Consider the following 21,980-nt stretch of genomic DNA (forward strand, 5'->3'; position numbering starts at 1 on the left):
TTAGCTGGAATTACAGGCATGTGCCACCATGCCCGGCTAATTTTTGTATTTTGAGTAGAGACCGGGTTTCACCAGGTTTGTCAGGCTGGTCTCAAACTCCTGACCTCAAGTGATCCACCCATCTCAGCCTCCCAAAGTGCTGGGATTAACATGCGTAAGCCACGGCGCCCGGACTGTTACCTATCTTTTTGTGTCCCTTTTCAATTGTTTTGAATCCTACTTAGCCCATTTCCTATATTAAGCCTTCTCAGACATCACTGAGAACTTCATCCTCTGTACTCCCACTAGTTTCTAAGCTGCCTGAGGGCAATAACTTATTTTGCAACTTCCCTTCAAATGAGAGGCCCTGGGGTATCTCCCTTGAAAAGGATTCACTTAATAAATCTAAATTTACAGAATGATAGCAAATGCCATTTGCTCAGTTAATAGCTGATGGATGAACAGATGAACGAATGAATGATGACTGAACACAGTGACATAAGGATACGTCTCTGTCCACTTGACATAATCCTGATCTCCTCAGATAAATCAGTGTATGCAAGGTTCTGGGCATCTTCTGGTGGGCTCAGGGAATCTGAGAATTGGATTGTCCTCTCCAGTATATTATGAAGTTGACTATTTAAGATGAAGGGTCTCTGAGCCAGAGCCTGAGAATTACTTAATTTAAAAACAGATGAGAAGGTGGCGTTTTTTAATCTACTTCCACTGCACATGAGGAAAGGAAATAAAACTGGTACTACTTAACAAGCATTTACAAAAGTTGATTTTAGTAGGTCTGTCCTGTCAGCTAGGCAGAGAACACTTGTATTTTCAGGCATTATCTGAATTTAAGCAACAGATGTGTTCCTAAAATTAACTAACTTATTTGTTTTATGATCATTTGTTCAGCACCCAATAACATCTAATTTTCAAGAGCTTATACCATATACATGTTAGGCACCGTGCCAGGTGCTTTAAAAGCATCGTTTCTTTTAATTCCCTCAGAAATCACAAGATGATATTATTCCAAGGACAGAGATGAGGAAACTGAGTCTTAAGGAAATTAAATACGTTGCCGTGGGTCATACGTCTAGTAAGTGGCTGAGGTGGGATTCATACTCAGGCATTGCTTCTTCCTAGGGTAGAATCCTTATTCAGTATGCTGCCCACTATGTGCTAGATGCTACAGACACAAAGAAATCAAGCAGATATGACCGCACAAGTGCGGTGCTAGAGACAGGCACAAGAGATTAGGGGAACATCAAGGAGGGCCACCAACTCTTTATAGGTGTTTAGTGAGCTGGGAAAATCTCTCTGCGGAAGGAGGGTTGAGCTGGGTCTTAGAGGAAAAGGAAGTCCTGGAAAAATAGAGCGGACACCCAGTTGTTCTGCCAGCCTGGTACCATGTCTGGGAATACCATCCCTCTTCTTTTGGGAAGCTTCCCATCACGGGATTCTTCCATAATCTTACAAAGTCCCTGATTCTGGTTGATTGGTTTAGCCCTAGACGCCAACCTAAACCAAGGCCAATCAAACCCAAACTCTGAACAAACATCCATCCTTATCTAGTGGTAGAAGTTGAAGAATGAAGCCCAGTGGCTATTGGCAGCTGTTTCCCCAGTGATTTTCTTTTGGGAGCAGGATGATCCAGACCTAGTTATCTAGAGATTTTAACCAGAAGTACTGGATATGACCTCCATCCTGTTCCTGATGGAGCCACATCGGACTTGCAGGCTCTTGGAGGTCGCAGCCTGTCCTTCCCCCGGCAGGTAGAGTGACTACAAGTCCCGGGATGCACAGCGCTCAGAGTCGGGCGGGAGCCGGGCGGACGCGACGGTGACGTCACTGTCCCGGGGCGGGCCAGGGGAGGGCGGGGCGGAGGGGCGGGTCGCAAGGCGGCAGAGAGCGCTGGTGCTGATGCAGGATGGCTGAGCGCGCAGGACCCCGGGAGGTCTGAGCCCGGCGAGTCTCGCTCCCTGCGCATCGCCTCCTCCGCCCGCCGCGTGGTCGCGGGCAGGTGGGCCGGGGGGCGCTGGGCAGGGGCGGGGCAGGGGCAGGGCAGGCCGGTCTGCAACCGGAGGGGCCGGAGCGGAGAGGCTGCCCACCTTCCCGGGCTCGGAGCTGCCGGGGCTGCCCAGCCGGCCGGGCTCGCGATGACCTGCTGAGAATCATCGTCGGAGGCTGCAGGAGGCGGCCTAGCTGTGGGCGGTGCGGCTCGCGGCCTCCTCCCTCGTCGTTCCCGGCCCCGACCCCCCACCCATCCCCGCGCCCCCTCCCTACCGCCGGCCGAGATGGCGGATCCAGCCGAATGCAGCATCAAAGTGATGTGCCGGTTCCGGCCCCTCAACGAAGCGGAGATCCTCCGCGGGGACAAATTCATCCCCAAATTTAAAGGCGATGAGACCGTGGTGATCGGGGTAAGTGGCTGGAGCGTCTGCCTCCCCTACTGCTCCGCGCCGCAGCTCGGCGCCCCGATGCCCCAGACGCAGTGGAGGTGTCTAGGCCGCCCCCTCGGACATTCCCGCGGGGTTGGCCTCTCGGGTGGACCTGACCAGAGACCCCTGGCCCCCTGCCCTATGGTTCCCTCCCGGGCGGGTGGAGAGGCGGCCGGGGGCTGCTGGCCGGGCGGGGGTGGCGGGGGGGGGGGGGGGGGGTGAGGACGGGCTCGGCGCCGCCATTGTTCGCCGGGTGGGGGCCCGGGTGGGCCCATTGTTCCCCACGCTCGCCTCGCCTCGTGGGTAGTGTGTGCGGGTGACCCTCAGACCGGGTGCCCAGGCCCCCTTTAAAGTGTGAGCTCTGCAACCCGCAAATGCTTCTGGGCATCAATCAATTTGATTTACCAAACGCCTTGCCTCTTCTTCTCACGATCTTAACAAAAAAGAAAGAAAAAAAGGTACAGGAAAATTTCCAGCCGCGTCTCGGAGCTCCAGCGGCAGTGTAGACGCGGCTCCCCGCGGTGTTTCACCTTGCTCCACGCGCGGAAGGCGGAGGGTTGGGGGAGTACTGGTGGCCTCGGTGTCCCCTGGAGGCCTGGTGTGTCTCCCGTTTCCTCTCACGCCTGGCTGCCCTGGATGTGGAGTCCCGGCTTGATCCCTCCCCTCTGGGCTGACCTCCCTCCCATGTCTGCAGACCCTCTAGATGCGCCTCACTCTAGGTGGAGAGGAGGCTGTGTCCACATCTGTGGGGCGAGGGAACTCAGAGCGCAGCCAGATAGCCCTCTGTGCCAAGAGCAGAAGTTACTTCGTGCGGCTTGGACCCCACCCCCCCACCCCGTCTATCTCCCTTCCCCACCTTTTCTCCCCGACCCCCTCCCCCTACTTAGCTCCCTCTCTGCAGCTGGGGCTGCTGGTGGGGGCAGGGAACACCAGTGGATTTTAGTTCTTAAAGGAATCTGTCAGATGAAATAAACCAGCCCGGTCCCCCGCCTGTTCCCCGCCCGCTGTCCGTAGCGTGTGTGGCTGATGGTACCCCCTTTGTATGCGAGCCGCGTGGGGAGGGACCGAGTTAACGGGAGCCTCCCGGTCCCCGCTGACACGTTCCTGGCAGTCTGCTCCAGGCTGCTGATGCAGCCTTCCCGTCCCCAGCATTGATTAAGTGATGTCATCCTGATCACTGAGCATGCTCCGACGAACCCCCTCCTCCCCTTCCCCCAGTGGCTGGTGTATTTAGGTCAAGTGATTGACAGGTGACAATTTACCGAGGGTATTGCAGGAGTCCGCCCGGCCTTTCTCAAACACTTGAGGCCGACGTTTTCCAGCTCGGGCGGTCCCCAGCATCTTTGCCAAGATTGTCTGCCGCAGTCCCTGCGAAAGGCCCTGGGGACCAGCAGGTGCCAGCTGTACCGTAAGGCGGGAGCTCTCCACGCTAAAGGAGCCTAGGCAAGGCTCTGGCCTCAGGGCTTTAACCTGTACCTCGCTTTAAAAGGCTACTCCCCTTAACGACCTCTTCTCCCCTCCCCATTTTCACATCATCAGGAAAGTCTGACCTCCAAACGCTATGTGGATGGGTGATCATTCTGTGAGCTGACCTATGAGGGCGGGAAAGCGAGGTTTTCTCTCTGTTTAGTGTTCAACTTGCAGAGAAGATATAAGCTACGATTATTGATGAGGAATGAAATTCTGCAGTTAATGGCAGATGAGTGTTAGTGACATATACATAGGCAGTACCTGGGGCAGATAGTGACTTATTTGGTTTACAACTGTCAGTCAGGATCTGCCTACAGCCTTATCTGCTACTTTCTGAGCCAGACTGTGGTTTAGATAGAGTGGGAGTTACTGGGGACATCTAGTCCCTGCCCCTTGACTTGTAACAATTTTTAAACAAATAATTGTGCAGTACTGGAACATGTTCTGGCGACCCTATTTTTTTCCCAGAGGTTTTGAAGAGCCCAAAGAAGTTTTTCTTCTCCCCTCTTCCCTCCTTCCCCATCCCCTTCCCCCCTCCCCTCTCTCTTCTCCTCTCTTCCTCTTCTCCCAGAACCAATGCAGTGAAGTAATAAATCGTCTTCCTTGACCTGTATGCAAGGCAGAGATCCTTAATTTTAGAATTATCTTTCTTTAATATTATGATGTTGCTGAGTATATATTTCCTTATCTAAATATACATGTATTAGTGGCTAAATAAATTAAAACCAAGTCACCATATTAAATAAGAAGTTTAAATAAAAATTGTGGATGTGAATATACACATTGCTTTTCAAGTATAAAGTAATTTTTGCTCATCCTACTATAATCCTTTAATACAACAGTTTTCAGTTTTTCTAAGGTAAACTTTTTATTGAAATGAAGTATTCGTATAGAAAAGTGTTATCATAAGTATGCAGCTTGATTACTTTTCACAAAGTAAATCCTCCTTTTAACCACCTCACAGACTAAGAAACAGACATTTCAGGGCCTCAGAAATCCCCCTTGTGGCCCTTCCAGTCCCTAACTCCCCCTGCTTCGGGGTAACCACGATTCTGACTTCTGATGCTATTAGTTTTGTTTGTTTCTTTTTAACTTTATATTCCGTAAAACCATAGAGTATGTTCTCTTTTGTGTGTGGTTTCTTGGGATTAAGTGTTATGCTTGTCAAATTCATCCTCATTGTTTTGTAGTATTCCATGATATGAATATACTATAATTTGTCTATTGACTGTTGATGGATATTTGGATAGTTTCCAGTTTGGGGCTAATATGGCTAGTGCTGCTATGAACATTCGTCTACATATCTTTTGGTGAGTGCATGTACAGAATAGAAGACTGCCAGATACTAAAGGGTGTTGGGAGTTGGGTTGGCATGTGCCAGGATCCTTTCCCATTCCTAATTGATAATGTGGCACTAAAGGAAATGAGGGTTCTGGCAGTCTGTATCATGCCATATACAATGAGTAGAATGGTCCTAAGTCAATTCAATTGGAACCGACTGACATGGCTCAGTTGCAGGTGAAAACTGTCTGAGATGTACACAACCTTCCTTAGTTCTAGGGGCACAGGCTGGGGATGACCAAACAAGCCCAGATCATCCAGAAGTATGTCACCTTCAAACAGAGACAAGTAAAGAATGAATTTTGGTGGACTTATCTGTTAGTCCAAATGCAGAATCCTAGAAATTCTTTGTGCTTTTGAAACTGGGGTCATTTTTTCCCTTAAAGTTCTGTTTGTTATGGAGATACATTCCAAGAAAGAAGCTTGACAAGTGGAGTTTCTAGATTTCTTTTTTATGAAAATGTCCTGTCTGGGAGAAATGTTCTCCATCACTCTTACAGTTTTTCAGCTTTGTGCAAAGCTATCTTTCCCTGACCACACCAGCCACAATCTCTCCCCACTTTGAACTCCTATAGCATTTGTTCTGCATATGATCTCCTAAGTTTTTAGCCTTGGATTATTATTAGCTTTGGTCATATGTCTAAAGACATTGTGAGCCATGTTTAGAGACAAGAGCCATGCATGTTTTGCTCCTTTATACTTCCCTGGGCTTTGTCCATAGAAGGCACTTAGTAAATATTTATTGATCTCTTTGTGAATTCTGGAAATCTTTACTTTGGTATATTTAACATAGTTTATAGCGTTTTTATTGGCTGTAGGCTGTGGGGAGTAGTTAAAAAATAATTTTAAAGATAAGTGCTGTTTCTCTGAGTGGGCCTGGTAAGATAGCGTATATAATACTTAAAATGATATAAGAAAATTGGGAAAGAACTGCATTCAGCTTTGGCAAAAATTAGAAGAGTTAGAGACACTGATGGCAAGCTAGAAGTGGAGGGTGGGGGTGGGTAAGTGATTAGAAAAGAGGCTCCCTCCCATAACACATTAATTTTTCAGCAAAAATATTGGATTTACAGCATTTCTCAGAGTACTCTATTAACTGCTAAAAATCCTGGTGAGTCATCCATTACTCTGGGCTCTGCCTATTGGTTTTGAAGCAACTGTATTGATGGAAGCTCTCTGACTTGGTGAGTTCTCAGTAAAGTTCTTTGAAATGGACTTTCACACTTCACTTTCCTCTTATTGGGCTTTTCTCTTGTTTGCAGTCCTGAGAAAGCAGGTCTTGTTAAAGATAAGTGCTTCCTCCTGAGGGAACATAAGTTATGGCCTAAGAGCCAGAGCAAAACATCAACCACAAACCCTGAGCTGGAAAGTGGCCCCAGTCTTCAGAAGCTTAGATTCTTTCTTGGCAGTGGATGGATGGAAAGAGGCCTGGACAGAGACCAAATCCAAGCCTGAGTTAGGATTTTAGAGATAAAGTGAAGAAATATGGCTACACCTTAAAACTTTTCCTTTTTCCACAGTAATGGTCTTCCAAAGCAATAACATTAAAACAATTTTTTTTTTTTTCAAATTTACACGCAGTAATACCACTTTTATTTTCTTTGAGACTGAGTCTTGTTCTGTCACCCAGGCTGGAGTGCAGTGGTATGATCCTGGCTCATTGCAACCTCTGCCTCCTGGGTTCAAGCAATTCTCCTGCCTCAGCCTCCCAAGTAGCTGGGACTACAGGCACGTGCCACCACACTCAGCTAATTTTTGTATTTTTAGTAGAGATGGGTTTCACCATGTTGGCCAGGCTGGTCTTGAACTCCTGACTTCGAGTGATCCACCTGCCTCAGTCTCCCAAAGTGCTGGGATTATAGGCATGAGCCACTCTGCCCAGCCAGTAATACCACTTTTTTGGTGTATACTTCTATGCTTTGGGCAAATACATAGAGATTTGTAACTATCTTGTTTTAATTCGTTTTTTGTTGCTGCCGTAACAAGTTAGTTACTATAAACATAAAAGGCTTGAAACAATACGTTTATTTTATGTCACAGTTTTTATAGGTCAGAAATCCAGCAGGTGGGCTAGGTGGGCTGATGTTTAGAGTCTTATAAAGCCACAATGAAGATATTAGCAGGGCTATGTTTTTTTCTGGAGGGTCTAGGGAAGGATCCATTTATTTGCTCACCAGATTGGTGACAGATTTCAGTTTCCTGTGGTTGTAGGACTGAGACACCCATCTCCTTGCTGACTGTAGTTGGGGGCTGTTCTCAGCTTCTAGAGGCCACTCTCAGGTCATAGCTACTTGCGCCCCTTCCTCCATCTTCAAAGCCAGCAACGGCGGTTCAAGGTCCTCTCTTTCAGGCATGCATGTCTCTGACTCTTCTTCTTCCTTCCTTGAGCTCCCCACCCCATTATCTGAGATAATCTTCCTCCTTTAAGGTCATCTGATGAGCAACCTTAATTGTATCTGAAATTGCATTTGTAAAGTTCCATTTACCATGTAACACTAATATATTCACAAATTCCAGGGATTAGGGTATGGATGTCTTTTGGGGCCATTATTCTGCCTACCACACACCACCATTATCAAGATTCAAAACAGTTTTATCACTCCAAAAAATAAATAAAATAAAAGCCCATATGCTTCTCTTGCAACAACTTATCTGTCTTCCTGTCTATAATTTTATAGATTTTACAGCTTGTATAATTTTACAGATTGTCATAAAACGGAATTATACATTAAGTATCTTTTTCAGTCTTGGTTCTTTCAGTTAAAAATTCTTTGAGATTTATTTCTGTATGTGTATCATTAGTTCATCTCTTTGTTTGCTTAGTTGTATTCCATAGTTTATTTATCTATTCAGTTGTTGAAGGATATTTGGATTATTTCCAGTTTGGTATGATTATGAATAAAGCTGCTATAAACATTTGCATATAGGTTCTGTGTGAGTATACGTTTTTATTTCTCTTGGGTAAATATACAGGAATGGGATTGCTGGGCTGTAAAGTAACCATATGGTTAACTCTATAAGAAACTGCCAAACTGTTTTCTAAAGTGGTTGTACCATTTTCATTTCCATCTAAAAGCAGTAACATTTTAAACCAAAGTAAGTTTATTTAGTCACTTTGTCTAAGTGCATTCTAATCTAGTAGTGTCAGGATGTATCAGTTCTTCATTCCTCTGTGCCCTAAATTCAGAGATGTTTATATCACCTGAAATGGGTTAGTGGTTTCCTTCACATGTACCCTGTGAAATCATGGACTGAGTGAACATCATAGAGAGCTATAATCTGGCCTGTGTCACTGAGGTCACTCACTATTCACAGTGGGCACACAGGCAGTGAATGGGGTGGATAGAAGTAGCAGGAAGAGTGAGACAAAACCGAGTGTAGATTCACTAGCTCAAAAAAACTAGTGTTTTTTTGTTTGTTTGTTTGTTTGTTTTATTCAAGTTGCTTAGCTTTCCTGGGCATGAGTTTTCTTGTATTGAAAGTGCATATAATAATTAATTATCTCATAGGGTCATCTGGACAAAATGAAATGAAGTGGTGAGACAGTGTCTAGCACAGAGAAAATGCTCAATAGGTGCTGATTACCTCCTATGTCTCCTATTCCCTTGGTGACCTTCCTCATGTAAACTTAGCTTTGCCTCCACAAATTAGTGCCCTCTTCTGGCTATCCCCTGAAAACCCTTCTTGCATTCCCATTTCTTAGGCATTTGTTCACCCCATTCTCCTGGTTGGAATACCCACAGTTTTCATCTTATTTCTGATATTTCTAACTCTCCTCGAAGGCAAAGCTCATGTTTCCTTTAGCTCTGAACTATGTTAGCTGTTCCTTTGTGATTATGCATAAGATGTTTGTGTGTGTGTGTGTGTGTGTGTGTATCTTCCCATGTAGCTTTTTCTTTTTCTTTTTTTTTATTTAAAATTTTGTCTCCTTTACTGTAGTTGTGTAGTTGCTTAGTAAAGGTATCTTGACTGAAGGTTTTTTTTCCCCCTTTCCCTGCCTGAAATCAAGACTCCATAAATGTCAGTTTCTGCATTTCCGTAAATAACTTGGGTATCACTGGAGACTTCCCTCTGCCCTCACCTGTGCTTATCTGGCCCCACTCCACTATTAATGATGTTTTCTATTCTCAGCTCTTCTTCCCATTCACAGTTGGAAACCCCCCCGCCACCTTTGATTTCCCTTTAGTCCTTACCTCATGTTTCCCACCTGTGTCTACTTATTTAAAAAAGCAAAACCAAATTGCCTACTCTCTAGTGGTTTCTCTTGAGTTTAAAAAAAAAAAAATAGGCCGGACGCGGTGGCTCAAGCCTGTAATCCCAGCACTTTGGGAGGCCGAGACGGGTGGATTACGAGGTCAGGAGATCGAGACCATCCTGGCTAACACGCTGAAACCCCGTCTCTACTAAAAAATACAAAAAACTAGCCGGGCAAGGTGACAGGCGCCTGTAGTCCCAGCTCCTCGGGAGGCTGAGGCAGGAGAATGGCGTAAACTGGGGAGGCGGAGGTTGCAGTGAGCTGAGATCCGGCCACTGCACTCCAGCCTGGGCGACAGAGCGAGAATTCGTCTCAAAAAAAAAAAAAAAAAAAAAAAAAGCCCCTTGACAGATCCAGTCCCACCTTACTTTCTCCCAGGTTTTTTTTCATAAAGTTCTAATTTTGTGGCTGAGACAGCTCTCCGTGTAACCCATTTGCTGCACGTCAACCAAGTTCCTTTTAGTAAGAATTGAGTCATTGAGTTTGAGATTGTTTGTAAATATCATAGGGAACTCGGGAGAAAACTATTTTAGATTCATGATAGTGTCTTCACAGCACCGAACCTGGGGGTAAGTCAGATAGCTAGGATGAACTCTTTTTTCTTTTTCTTTTTTTTTTGAGACGGAGTCTCGCTCTGTCACCGAAGCTGGAGTGCACTGGCCAGATCTCAGCTCACTGCAAGCTCCACCTCCCCGGTTCACGCCATTCTCCTGCCTCAGCCTCCCGAGTAGCTGGGACTACAGGCGCCCGCCACCTCGCCCGGCTAGTTTTTTGTATTTTTTAGTAGAGACGGGGTTTCACCGTGTTAGCCAGGATGGTCTTGATCTTCTGACCTTGTGATCCGCCCGCCTCGGCCTCCCAAAGTGCTGGGATTACAGGCTTGAGCCACCGCGCCCGGCCCAGGATGAACTCTGAGCTCTGAGCTCTGCCACTTCTTAGCTGTGATAACTTGGGCAAATTCCTAAACCACGCTGAGTTCCAGTTTTCTCACCTGTAGAATAGAGATAACAACACTCTCCACTGTCTAGGGCCGTTGTGTGCTGAGCCCAGTGGCTAGTCCATGGCAGGCATCCAGATAAGGCCCAGTAGTGCTTAATTCTCTGCACTGTTGTCTGGCTGATTAATCTTGGGAAGGTGCAGACCCTTCAGAGGTTTCCCTGTGCGCTCAGGTTGGAAACACCAGATGCTTCAGTAGGGGCATTCCAGGCCCTCCATACTGCAGGCCTGCATACTTCCTAGCCTTACCCCTCACCCCATATTTCATCTGTGCTTCTGTTCCCCCTCAAGAAGATTAGGCTGCTCAATGCCCATCCCTTTTCCCTCAGCTGCTCACATCAACCCACATGCCTGGGGTAACTATCCTCAAAGCTTACCTGCATGGCCTGTGAGCTTTGGAAGGGTATCCATTTGCCTTTAGACTCTCAGCCCATAATACCTCCTCTGACACTTTTTCTGATCAGCCACTCTCTCCCCCTCCTGCCAGCCAGGTGGAATCAGCCCCTTCCCTCTAAGCATCACTGTACTTTGCCCTTTCCCAGTAGTGCATTTCATTTATTTGGTAAATCTGTCCTTTCCTCCAATTAGGCTGAAAACCTTGAGGGCAGGAAATTGTGTCCCATTTATTTCCCTCTCCAAGGCCTGGAACAAGGCCTGGAACAGAGTAGTTGCTCAGTATAAGACATCTTTTGAAATAAATGAAAGGGTGCTGACCCTCCTTGGCTGTCAGAGTTTGGGGTTATTTGCTTGGATTGTCACTTTGATCTCTGTCCAGCTCTGGCAATTTGTCTTTCCTCCTTTAGACATCTTTATGGTTTTGTTACTATTGTCTTAAAATAAATAGCTTCTTTTTGTATATGTGGGGGTCCCAATATGTTGCCTGCTCAGTGAAGACAATTTAGACCATGCAAAAAGTCATAAAGAAGGTAAAAGTTACGTTTAGGCCAGGCACAGTGGCTCACGCCTGTAATCCCAGCACTTTGGGGGGCTGAGGCGGGAGGATGACGAGGTCAGGAGATCAAGACCATCCTTGCTAACACGGTGAAACCCTGTCTCTACTAAAAATACAAAAAATTAGCCAGGCGTGGTGGCGGGCACCTGTAGTCCCAGCTACTTGGGAGGCTGAGGCAGGAGAATGGTGTGAACCTGGGAGGTGGAACTTGCAGTGAGCCGAGATCACGCCACTGCACTCCAGCCTGGGCGACACAGTGAGACTCGGTCTCAGAAAAAAAAAAAAAATTACATTTAATTTTACTAACCAGAAAACATGACAATTAACATTTTATTGTATATTCCAGTTCTTTTCTATTCTTACAACACACTTTGTTTTAAAACAAAGATATTTTATAAAATCTATTTTAAAACTCTGTTTTACTTAATAGTATAGTAAATTAAACTAGATGCTGATGTCCGAAGTCTAATGCACTATACTTTTTCAGCATTTTAAAAGTTGCATATAATTTCATTATATGCCTAATCAATACTTTATTTCCTACTGATGGACCTTTGGGTTTTTCTATTTCTTTGTTTGTTTGTTTTTTTCCTATTATAAACAAAGGCATGATATAAACAGTAGTCCACATACCTCCTTGTGGACTTGCCCAATTATTTTGTTAGAATACATTCCTAGAATTCAGATTACAGGGTAAAAGTATATACGAGATGATTTTAAGACACCCAGCACAGTTTCTGAGAGGGAGCAATTTAGAAATAGCAAATTATCTTCTGTTTTATAGTCTCACTTCTCTGCTCACCCCATGGAACTGCTGCCAGTTTGTCTCATAAGGCATCCCTGCATATTCGAGCTAAATTAAATTCTTACCGAGGGTATGTGCTTTGTCATGCACTGTTAACCCCCAGATCCGGAACATGGCAATGCCTTCAGACTTTTAATGTAAACCATAGGATTTTGTAGGCTGTCTCTTGTCAGTTTCAATATCCTAAAGGATGTTGTTTGTTGGAGGTGATCAAAAGCTAAATCTCTCTCTGGAGGCAGACAGAGACAGAGGCCAAGATTGTAGTATTAGAGAAAAACAGGATGGATATACCTTTTCTTCTTGGTGCTCACACTGAATAGCCTGTGATATCTTCTGGGCAATGGTAAGCTAAGAAAGGAAAAAATCCAGCCCCCTTAGAGAAGCCTTAGACAGAATTGCTTTTTCTCTCCCCCCTTGATTCCTAGGTACTCTTTTAGAAAACTTACTATATAAAATTTCAAACATACACCAAAGTAGAAAGAATAACAAAATGTACTTATCAACCAGTTTTAACCATGATCAGCAATGGTTAAAACATGATCAGCAAATGGCCAATCTTATTTTTTGTATACTCTCCTAACCTTTCTCCCCAACCTCACTAGACTGCTTTAAAGTGAATTCTTAACATCTTATATCTTTTGATCCACAAACCTCAATATGTATCTCTTTATTTTTAAAATAACCACAATAACACTATCACATGTAAAATATTAACAGTAATTCCTTACTATCAAATACCCAGGCAGTTCTACTTTTCTTATTGCAGTTGGTTTGTTTAAATCAGAAGGCTAGGTACTGTTATTTCCAGCGAGGAGAAAGAAATGCTCATACATGTTGACCTTGAAACAAGAGGAGCTTTTTGCCATGATAGACTTGTCTAGTGTAGAGTCAGGTGTGGCGGTAGAAGCATGCACAGGGCCATCAGGGCTAACCAAGATTCCCAGTCTATTCCCCCCTCACAATGGTCATGTCCCAATTTATTTTTATTTTTTATTTTTTTTGAGATGAAGTCTCGCTCTGTCTCCCAGGCTGGAGTGCAGTGGCACAATCTTGGCTCACTGCAACCTCTGCCTCCCAGGTTCAAGCAATTCTCCTGTCTCAGCCTCCCTAGTAGCTGGGATTACAGGCGCGTGCCATCACGCTTGGCTAATTTTTTGTATTTTAGCAGAGACAGGGTTTCGCCATGCTGCCCAGGCTGGTCTTGAACTCCTGAGCTCAAGCAATCCACTCGCCTCGGCCTCCCAAAGTGCTAGGATTACAGGTGTAAGCCACCGTACTCAGCCCAGTCATGTCCCGATTATCCTTTGTAATCCACTAGTGCCAGTGTGTCACGGTCACCTGGAAAGCTATTTAAAGAGCTTCCTGCTCTGTGGCCTTCTCCCTGCTGCTGCTTCACCTTGTCTTAGCTTGTGTAAGCATCAGGGAAACAGGGAAATGCGTCTCATTTGTTTTCAGTACCCTCTCTTATTAGATTGCCATCAACTACATTCGGAGCAATCCTCTTAAGTGTGTCTAGGTGTATTGCATATTACCTTTTCCGCCAGTGCATACCCATCCTTGATGTGAACTGAACGCTGGAAAATACGTCCACAGGGCTGAAGAGAAAGCATTTATGTGAGAGCAGAATTCAGCACCACACAGTACTTTAAGGAAAAAGGTTTGTAGTTCTCTTTATGTTTCATATTCCTCTTCTCATTAAAGAAAAACTTTTGAAGGGAGATGGAGTTGGAGGAAAAATGCACATAAAAAACAAACCCTGGTGATTTATGCTTTTAGCATCTTTGGCTGCAGGGTATGTTCTTAAGAGCTGCAGATCACTAATATTATTTTAGAAGTATTTTATTTGAAGATGTTGGTTACACAATTCTGTACTGACACATGGCGGGGACTCTTCCTTTGTCAGGCTTACTCTTTTAGTGGTCTCTCCCATTTCCAGGTCTTATTTTGCCTTGTGAGGAAAGGCCAAGCAGTCGGCTTCAATTCTCTGAGGAGGTTATATCAGAGTTTTTCTCTGAGCGACCTGTCTGGCACCTCACTCCTAAGAGAGTATTGATTTTCACCTGGGAATCTGGGCACATAACAACTGCATCCATATTAGAAATTTTCCATAGTCATGGGGGAAGGGACTTCTGTTCCCCTTTCACAGCCACCTCTTGCCCCATAGACAGGGACAAATGCCAATCTGGTCAGTATCCAGATCTCTCCCAGTCCTGGTTCCTGGTAGGCAGGATCCCGAGTGGGGCTGTCAGTTCCTTCTGGCATCTGCCCTCTGTGACAGGCTGACCACTGTAAGGTCTGGTTTCCTGGGATGGCTGCCAGGGCCGACTTTTCTCTCTCCTCTCTGAATGCTGCTGAGGGGATGCATTCAGCTGGCTCCACAGATTCAGGCCCAGCTGGGCTGGTCTTAAGGTTTAGAATAGGTTAGGCTGCAGGATGTTGGGTGTGGAGGTAAGGAAATGGGAAGACTCCACATAAGCCTCCTCACCTGGGACTTTGGCCAGGTTCTGTATTGGGATGACAGGTGTGGGTGCCCTACTTAGATGGTGCTTGGATACCTGGAGTATCCCTATTCTTGTGTAGATCAGACTTGCCCACCCAGCAGGGAAGAGGGGGCTGTTACGGGAGGCTTCTGGCACTGGGTCCCTAGTACTAATGTCATCATGACAGCATCAAATCCTTCTAACTACTAATTGTTTGTTTATATGATATTTGTTGTAAAGTAGACTTTAGAAGGGAAGGAAGTGGTTAGCTCTTCCAGAATAATTAATTACTTCACTAAAAACCACAACCTGCTAATTATCTGCTCAAACAAGTAAGAGAAAAAACACCCAGACTCCCATAGGATATATCTTAGAGTAATAGCACTTGCTTGCTCATGTGTTTGTTAAAATTTTCTTAATAAATATGCCTCTTGGTAAAGACTGGCTTGAGGATCTATTTGAAACAATATTTTCTGGTCTAGACAATTATCCAAAAGACTTTGAAAGGGGGAAATTATACACCTGTTTGATAGCTACTTCCTTAGTAACATTGCATTGTCCAGATGGTAGCTGCACGTGACTACCGGGCACTTGTAATGTAGGTAGTCAAATTGGGATGAGCAGTAGGTATAAAATAGCCATCAAATTCCAAAGGCTTAGTACACAAAAAGTAAGATATTTTACTAATATTTAAGAATATTCATTACATGTTGAAATGATAATATTTTGGATATGTTAGGTTAAGTAAGTTATTAAAAATGAATTTCACCTCTTTCTTTGTACTTCTTTTAATGAGGCTGCTAGAAAATTTAAAATTACATGTGTGGTTCACATTTGTGGTTGGCACTGTATTTCTCTTGAACAGCATGGCTCTAACATTTAGATGTGACATTCTGATTTTTTTTTTTTTTTGCCTTTATTTCAGTTTCACGTTGATATATGGAGAGTCTACTGTGTGCTAAGCTCAGTACTAAGCATCATGGATTTACTATGATAAGTAAGACGAGATCCCTGCTATCAATAACCTAAGTCCAGTTGGGGGAAAGCAAATTAAAAAAAAATCGCTTGGTATCAGTGCCCAAAGGCAAATGGAAAGAAGACATGGATGGAGCCAGAGAAAGCACATTCGATTCTGTTCAGGGAAACCTCAGGCAGAGGGACAATTTGATTCTTACTTTGAAGCTGGGGTAGGAATCTGCTTAGAAAATGTAATTTAAAAAAAAAATTCAACTTCCATTTTCGATGGAGGGGGTACATGTGCAGGTTTGTTACTTGGGTATCTTGCACCCAGGCAGGGACCATAGTACCCAGTAGGTAGTTTTTCACCCTACACCCCCTTCCCGCCCTCCCCGCGCTAGTAGTCCGCATCGGTTACTTTGCACTTCTCCGTAGCTGCTTTACATGTTTGCATTTTGAATGTTGTTGAGGAAAGATGCGAGAAAGAATGTGTGCTGGAGGCTGGCCCCTCCCCACCCCTATCACTACCCCTTCCCCCGCAGCAAGGGCTGCGACCCCGCGGGTCCCCGCTGAGCACCGTAACAATTAAGTACGTGCAAGCCGTTTGCCACAGCGGGCTTGAGATGCGTTCGTAGTGGGTGACATTGAAAACTCCCAGAGGCGACACGGGCGCCTGGTCTCTGAGAGGTGGCATGCTGCCTGCCGCCCTGTTGCCTGGCTCCCCCGGAAGGGGCCCCCAGTCGCCAGCCCCGGGAAGGCGCTCCAGGCTCGCGGCTCCTCGGGGGTCGCCTCTGCGCGCGGCCTGTTTCCAATTTCCAGGCGAGGAGCGACGCGGTGATGCAAATCTGCCACTTACCTTCTGTCACCATTCTGTCGCTAATGCTAGGAATGATGAAACCTCCTGTTCTGGAAATGCATTTCCCCCTTTAGCACCAGCGCCTTCTAATGAGGTGCCTCCGCCCCGCGGGACAAAAGCGCCCATTAGGGGGCCCTGTGGTGGGAGGCGGCCACTCCGCTTGGCGCTGTGAGGGAAACCAAGGAAACCGCCTTTGTCGCTCACAGGTGCCTCTTGTTGTCCTGGCCTCTGCTTGTAGAAGGGGTCGCCTTGCAGGTGAAGGCCACACTGCTCTTTGGAGAAGGAGTCTAATTCTGTGCTGAAAAATCTCTCTTCCCACCCCCCACTCAGGTCTCTGTTGTCTGGGTTGGCACAGAATTGATTTTTTTCCTCCTTTGTTAACGGCAAAAACGCTATCATGGTAACATGAAAGCAAGCAACAAACGTAGCCCTAATCTCCCCACCCTACATCTTCCATTTTATTTTTTCTGTCCTCCTTTCTTCTCTTGGTTGGTGCTTAATAATAATAAAAAAAGTATATCCAACTATTGATACACAGTTCTGCCTTTTTTTCCTTTTTACCTAAATATACTCCATAAGCATTTTCCATGTTGTGTAATATCTTCATGTTTCTACTTTTCAGTGATAGCTTAAATGTCCATTGGGCTGATAGATCACAGTTTGCTAACCCATCTCATCGTTGTTCGTTGGGATCTCCACTTTCCCTTACTCTAGGTGATGGGCTAATGAGCATCTGCATGCACAGAGCTGTGTTCTTTTGTTGAATTATTATTTCTGGAGGATAAATTCTCCAGAAGCCGATTTCCTGGAACCAATGCTGTGAACATTTTAATTTGATCCTATGAAATATTATCCTATTGCTTTCCATTCAGGGTCTACTAATTCCTACAACCATCAGGAATGTATGAGTGTCCCATCTGGTGGTTAATTCATTTTTGAAATAGAGGAAATGACTCATTTGAAAAGATTTGGAGAGCAATGGTCTGGGATTCATGTATCTTAGACATTTTTTCCCTGTCTTTTGATATAAATGAATTGTAAACTAATTGTATAACTATTTAGCAAACTATTTTAACTTGGAATATTGTTGCCAGTCAGCACTTGGGGGCCAGACTGGTGAGAGGGGAGTCTCCTGTGCTATATAGAGGGAGGAAGGACTTTGAGGGTTTGCTGTACCCCACTCCCCAACATCCATCAATTGGCAGAAGAATTGGTTGGAGATGGTGATTTCCACTTGGGGCTAACTCAGGGCTCTTCTCACATGCTCACAGCTGTAATTATTTATGCTATTGCATTGGATGAGCTTCAGACCTTTGGTATCCCAATAGCAGCACCCATGGGGATCCGTTTCACTTAGATGATCTGGCACTGTGTTTGACTGCTTCTGGTAGGAATCCATCCTTCCGGGAGGTGTGGTGACACCACTTACAAGGCATTACTTCATGCTTTGATGGTATGGTTATGGATACTCAGGGATCCGCATGTCTTTAGTCTGGAAGAGCTCAGCCACCAGGCACATCATCCTCTGGGCATCACTGGCAAGCCTGGGGCCGGGACAGGAGAACCTGAGTAAGGTAAACAAAAGGAAAAGAAATATAAGGAGGAAATCAGAGTGGAAAAAGAGACGAAAGGAATGCTGTGGGCCCCTTTCTGGGTGCGTTTGTTATCTTACTTTAGAAGACATGACGTGTTTCCTTTTCTACAAAGTTTATTTTGAGTACAAAATGCTGCTCTTTGTTGCATAGGTTTAGTCACTCAAATACAGAGGTCCTTTTTGGTGCCTTAACTATCATGTTGAGTACTGTTTACTGAAGAAAGTAATTGGTTTGTGAAAATTTTACCTATACTGCTGTTATATGTATTTATAAGCTATAAATAATAACTTTTAAAAATGTTTAAATAGAGACACTTTTTGTATACAACTTAAAGAACATGCAAGGCATAAACAGAAAAGGAAAGATGGAATAACAGTTTCTACAGGGGAGAGAAGGTATTCAGATGATCACTGTTCCAGCCTGGGAAACAGCAAGACTCTGCCTCTACAGAATATTTTTTAAAATTAGCCAGGTATGGTCATGCGTACCTGTGGTGCCAGCTACTTGGGAGGCTGAAGCAGGAGGATCACTTGAGCCCAGGAGTTGGAGGCTGCAGTTAGCTATAATTGCACCACTGCACTCCAGCCTGGGCAACAGAGCAAGACCCTGACTCTAAACAAAAAAAAGAGCAATGATCACTGTGTGTGAAAGGACAAGGAAACATGTGAGCCGCTTTCAAGAGGCCTGAGTATAGAGAAGACAGTAAGGTGGCTAGAAAGGAAGGGATTGGAGGTGGAGGGGCTTGAAAGAGGGCTAGAGGAATTGAAATTTAATTTAGTTGAGTTGGTATTCCACTGTATCCTATAGCTGGATCAGAAATACTCCCATGAGACATTTCTCCTTAAATGTTGTGTCTTTTGACTTCAAATAACCCTTTTCAGGTTCCCATGAGGATGGGTACTGTTGAAGTTTGCATTTCACAGTTTTATGGCTGTTAGCCCAAATGAGTTTCAACTGTTACGTGTTCTTGACTTAGCATCCAAAAGGATAAATATATGAATGTCTTATTTAATTAATTAATAGTTGGAGGACGACATTGTTCTGGCTACAATTTTGCATTGGATTGGACCTGCAGGACAGTTTAAAATAAAATCGGTGATACTTAGAATCCTTGTCTTGTTCTTGATCTTAAAACAAAGTTTGCTTTGTGTTTTTAGTAGATATTTATTGTCAAAGTAAGAAAGTACAGTCTATACCTAGCTTGTTTTGTTTTTAATCATAAATGGGTCCTGAAGACCTTGACTGACTCTTGCTTGGATTCCAGTAGTCTTGGAATACAATACCCTGTTTCCTTTCTACTCTGGTCTCTTTTGAACACTGTTGCTAAACTCTTCTTTCCGAAGCGCCACTCAGATTATGCCAATTCTCTGCTCAAAAGCATGTAAGGCTTCTCCTTTGCTCACTAAAATAAGTTTGAACTCCCCAACTTGGTTTCTGTGATTCAGCAAACCCCTGCACACTATGTTCCCTTTAGCCTTTTGCCTTGATCACTCTACTTCGCTTCAGGACTCTGCCTTTCTCAAACCTAACTATCCACTGTGTCCTAAACTCAGTCTGCAAGTTCACTCGTCCAAGCCTTTGTTGATTAGGGTCCCTCTTCTTGGAGTGCCATTCCCATCTATCTGTGGCTCTAAATTTGTTCTCACCCTAGAAACTCACAGTGAGGTATTTCCATTTCTCTTTAGTCCCTTCCTTCTCAGAATTATCCCACTTGGAGTGTGAGCTCCTCTCAGGTCAGGGTTTGCTTGATTTATTTTCATATTCTCAACACATGATTCCGAATGGGTACGCATAATACATGATGAAATAAATGAATGGATGAATATTTCTTGTGGCACTTACATTCTCATTTTCATGATTATTTTTAGTCTCATTACCTCCCTACCTCCCATTATCGCTTCCACCTGACGACTAAAGAGGCTGCCTACATATTGCTGTTGTGCAGTTCACTGTATTTGGACCAAACTGCAAATGGAGGCATTTCTTAGGGGAGTGCAGTTCATTTATCTTACCTTCAAGCAACTCACTGTTTAGTAGAGGAGACGGATAGAAGAGCACACACACCCCCCACCACACACACCCCCCACCACACACACCCCCCACCAAACACACAACCCCCACCACACACACACCTCCCCCACCACACATACCCCCCACCACACACACCCCCCACCACACACACATACACACAATGGGAATACAGTACCACTAACGAGTGATTGAATTGTACTAAAGGATTATGGAGCATGAAACACCTTTAAGGGTTGGGCAAAGCGGTTTTGCAGTGGTTTCATAGTAATTTGCAAAGTGGTTTCATTTTCCACAGAATGAAAATAGTTTTGTATTGAATATCCAAACTCCATTATCTTCTATTTAGTTATGCAGTTGGCAGTGCCAAAAGGAGAGAAATTAGAGTGAATCTCTAAGTACAGAAAATGATGGCCTTGAAATGATTTCTCCTTCTACCAAAATGTAGAAGCCACATGTACAAAACACCTTTCTCTTTTTGCAACTTGCTAGTCATAAAATTATTTTAATGTGAACTAAAAGCTGGCATCATAAAGAAAGAAAGGTCCAAGAAATTCTACATTGAGGACATTAATATAAATGGACCACACTTAAAATTCTATTGATAGTCCTCAGCTCTGAAAGGGAAATGTCTGTAATTTACCTAAATTGCCTCTAAAAGAAAAGAAATAAGAGACTTCCTTCCTTGGATGTCTGTTTCCTGGGGTTTTCCTTATAACCAGGCTATAGCCAGCGACTGAATTATTATTACAACCCTGTGGCGATTATTTTCATTTCAAAAGAGGGCAGGTTAATTTCAGCTGAAGTTTACATTTCAAATAAGTTTAGTGCAATATATATTTATAGGGTGGGAGGGAAGATTAAACAAAGTATAAAAGTAATCACAAGTGTTTAGTAGTTTCTTTTTACTTTTTTTCTTTAATTTTCTTTCATTTTTATTCCAAATATTATATATACATTTTAGGTTGGTTTTAAAAAAATTCAGGAAGTTAAGATTTGGAAAGTAGAAATGCTCCTTATCCCATCTCCCCTCCCCAAGAATAAGTACGAACTGATGGACGTTATATTATTCTAACACCTTACTTTTATAAATTCTATTCTAAAATACTTAATATATATAAAACAAAAAAATTATTAGATGTTCTAATGAAATTAACACCCATGAGGCCACCTTCCGCTTAACATCACTTTACCAATACACAACCCTCCCTTCATCTCAGCTGTCACCCACCTCACTCTGAAGCAAGCACTCCCTGGGATTTTGCTTTTTTTGAGATGGAGTCTCTGCCCAGGCTGGAGTGCAATGGAGTAATCTCAGCTCACTGCAACCTCCACCTCCTGGGTTCAAGCGATTCTCATGCCTCAGCCTCCCAAAGTCCTGGGATTACAGGTGTGAGCCACCGTGCCCGGCCCTACTTTTATCATTCTTTATGGTTTTATGGCAAACATTTTTTTGGCCCTAGATGATAGATTGCTTACTTTTTTTTTGATCTTGAATCTCCAAAATATTTATAAAAATACTGTATATATTTTTCTGTGACTTACTCTTTTCTCTTAACATTTACGTTTCAAATGGATGATCACAGAACATAGCCTTTGCAAACTCTATTCAATATAACTAGCGTATTAGTTTGCTTGAACTGTCAAAACAAAATCCTACAGAGTGGCTTAAGCGACAGAAATTCATTTTCTCAAAGTTCCGGAAGTTGAAAGTCCAAGATCGAAGTGCCAAGGTTGGTTTCTGGTGAGGGCTATCTTCCTGGCATGTAGATGGCTACCTTCTCACCGTGCATGTCCTCACATGCCTGCTTTTCTGTGCGACACACACACA

At 44.2% G+C, this 21,980-nt stretch overlaps 1 protein-coding gene across 1 annotated transcript in view; it reads left to right on the forward strand.

Moving 5' to 3' along the window:
- Positions 1-1,881: 1,881 nt before the first annotated feature.
- The window catches only part of KIF5C (kinesin family member 5C), a 153,068-nt gene continuing 132,969 nt past the window's right edge, over positions 1,882-21,980 (forward strand). The window contains exon 1 of the mRNA XM_023217457.3: positions 1,882-2,396. Within this exon, the coding sequence (XP_023073225.1) occupies positions 2,271-2,396 (126 nt within the window). The 5' untranslated portion in view covers positions 1,882-2,270. The remainder of the gene's footprint in view (positions 2,397-21,980) is intronic.

The sequence above is a fragment of the Piliocolobus tephrosceles genome, chromosome 11 (genome assembly GCF_002776525.5).
Source record: "Piliocolobus tephrosceles isolate RC106 chromosome 11, ASM277652v3, whole genome shotgun sequence".
In the NCBI taxonomy this organism is placed as follows: domain Eukaryota; kingdom Metazoa; phylum Chordata; class Mammalia; order Primates; family Cercopithecidae; genus Piliocolobus; species Piliocolobus tephrosceles.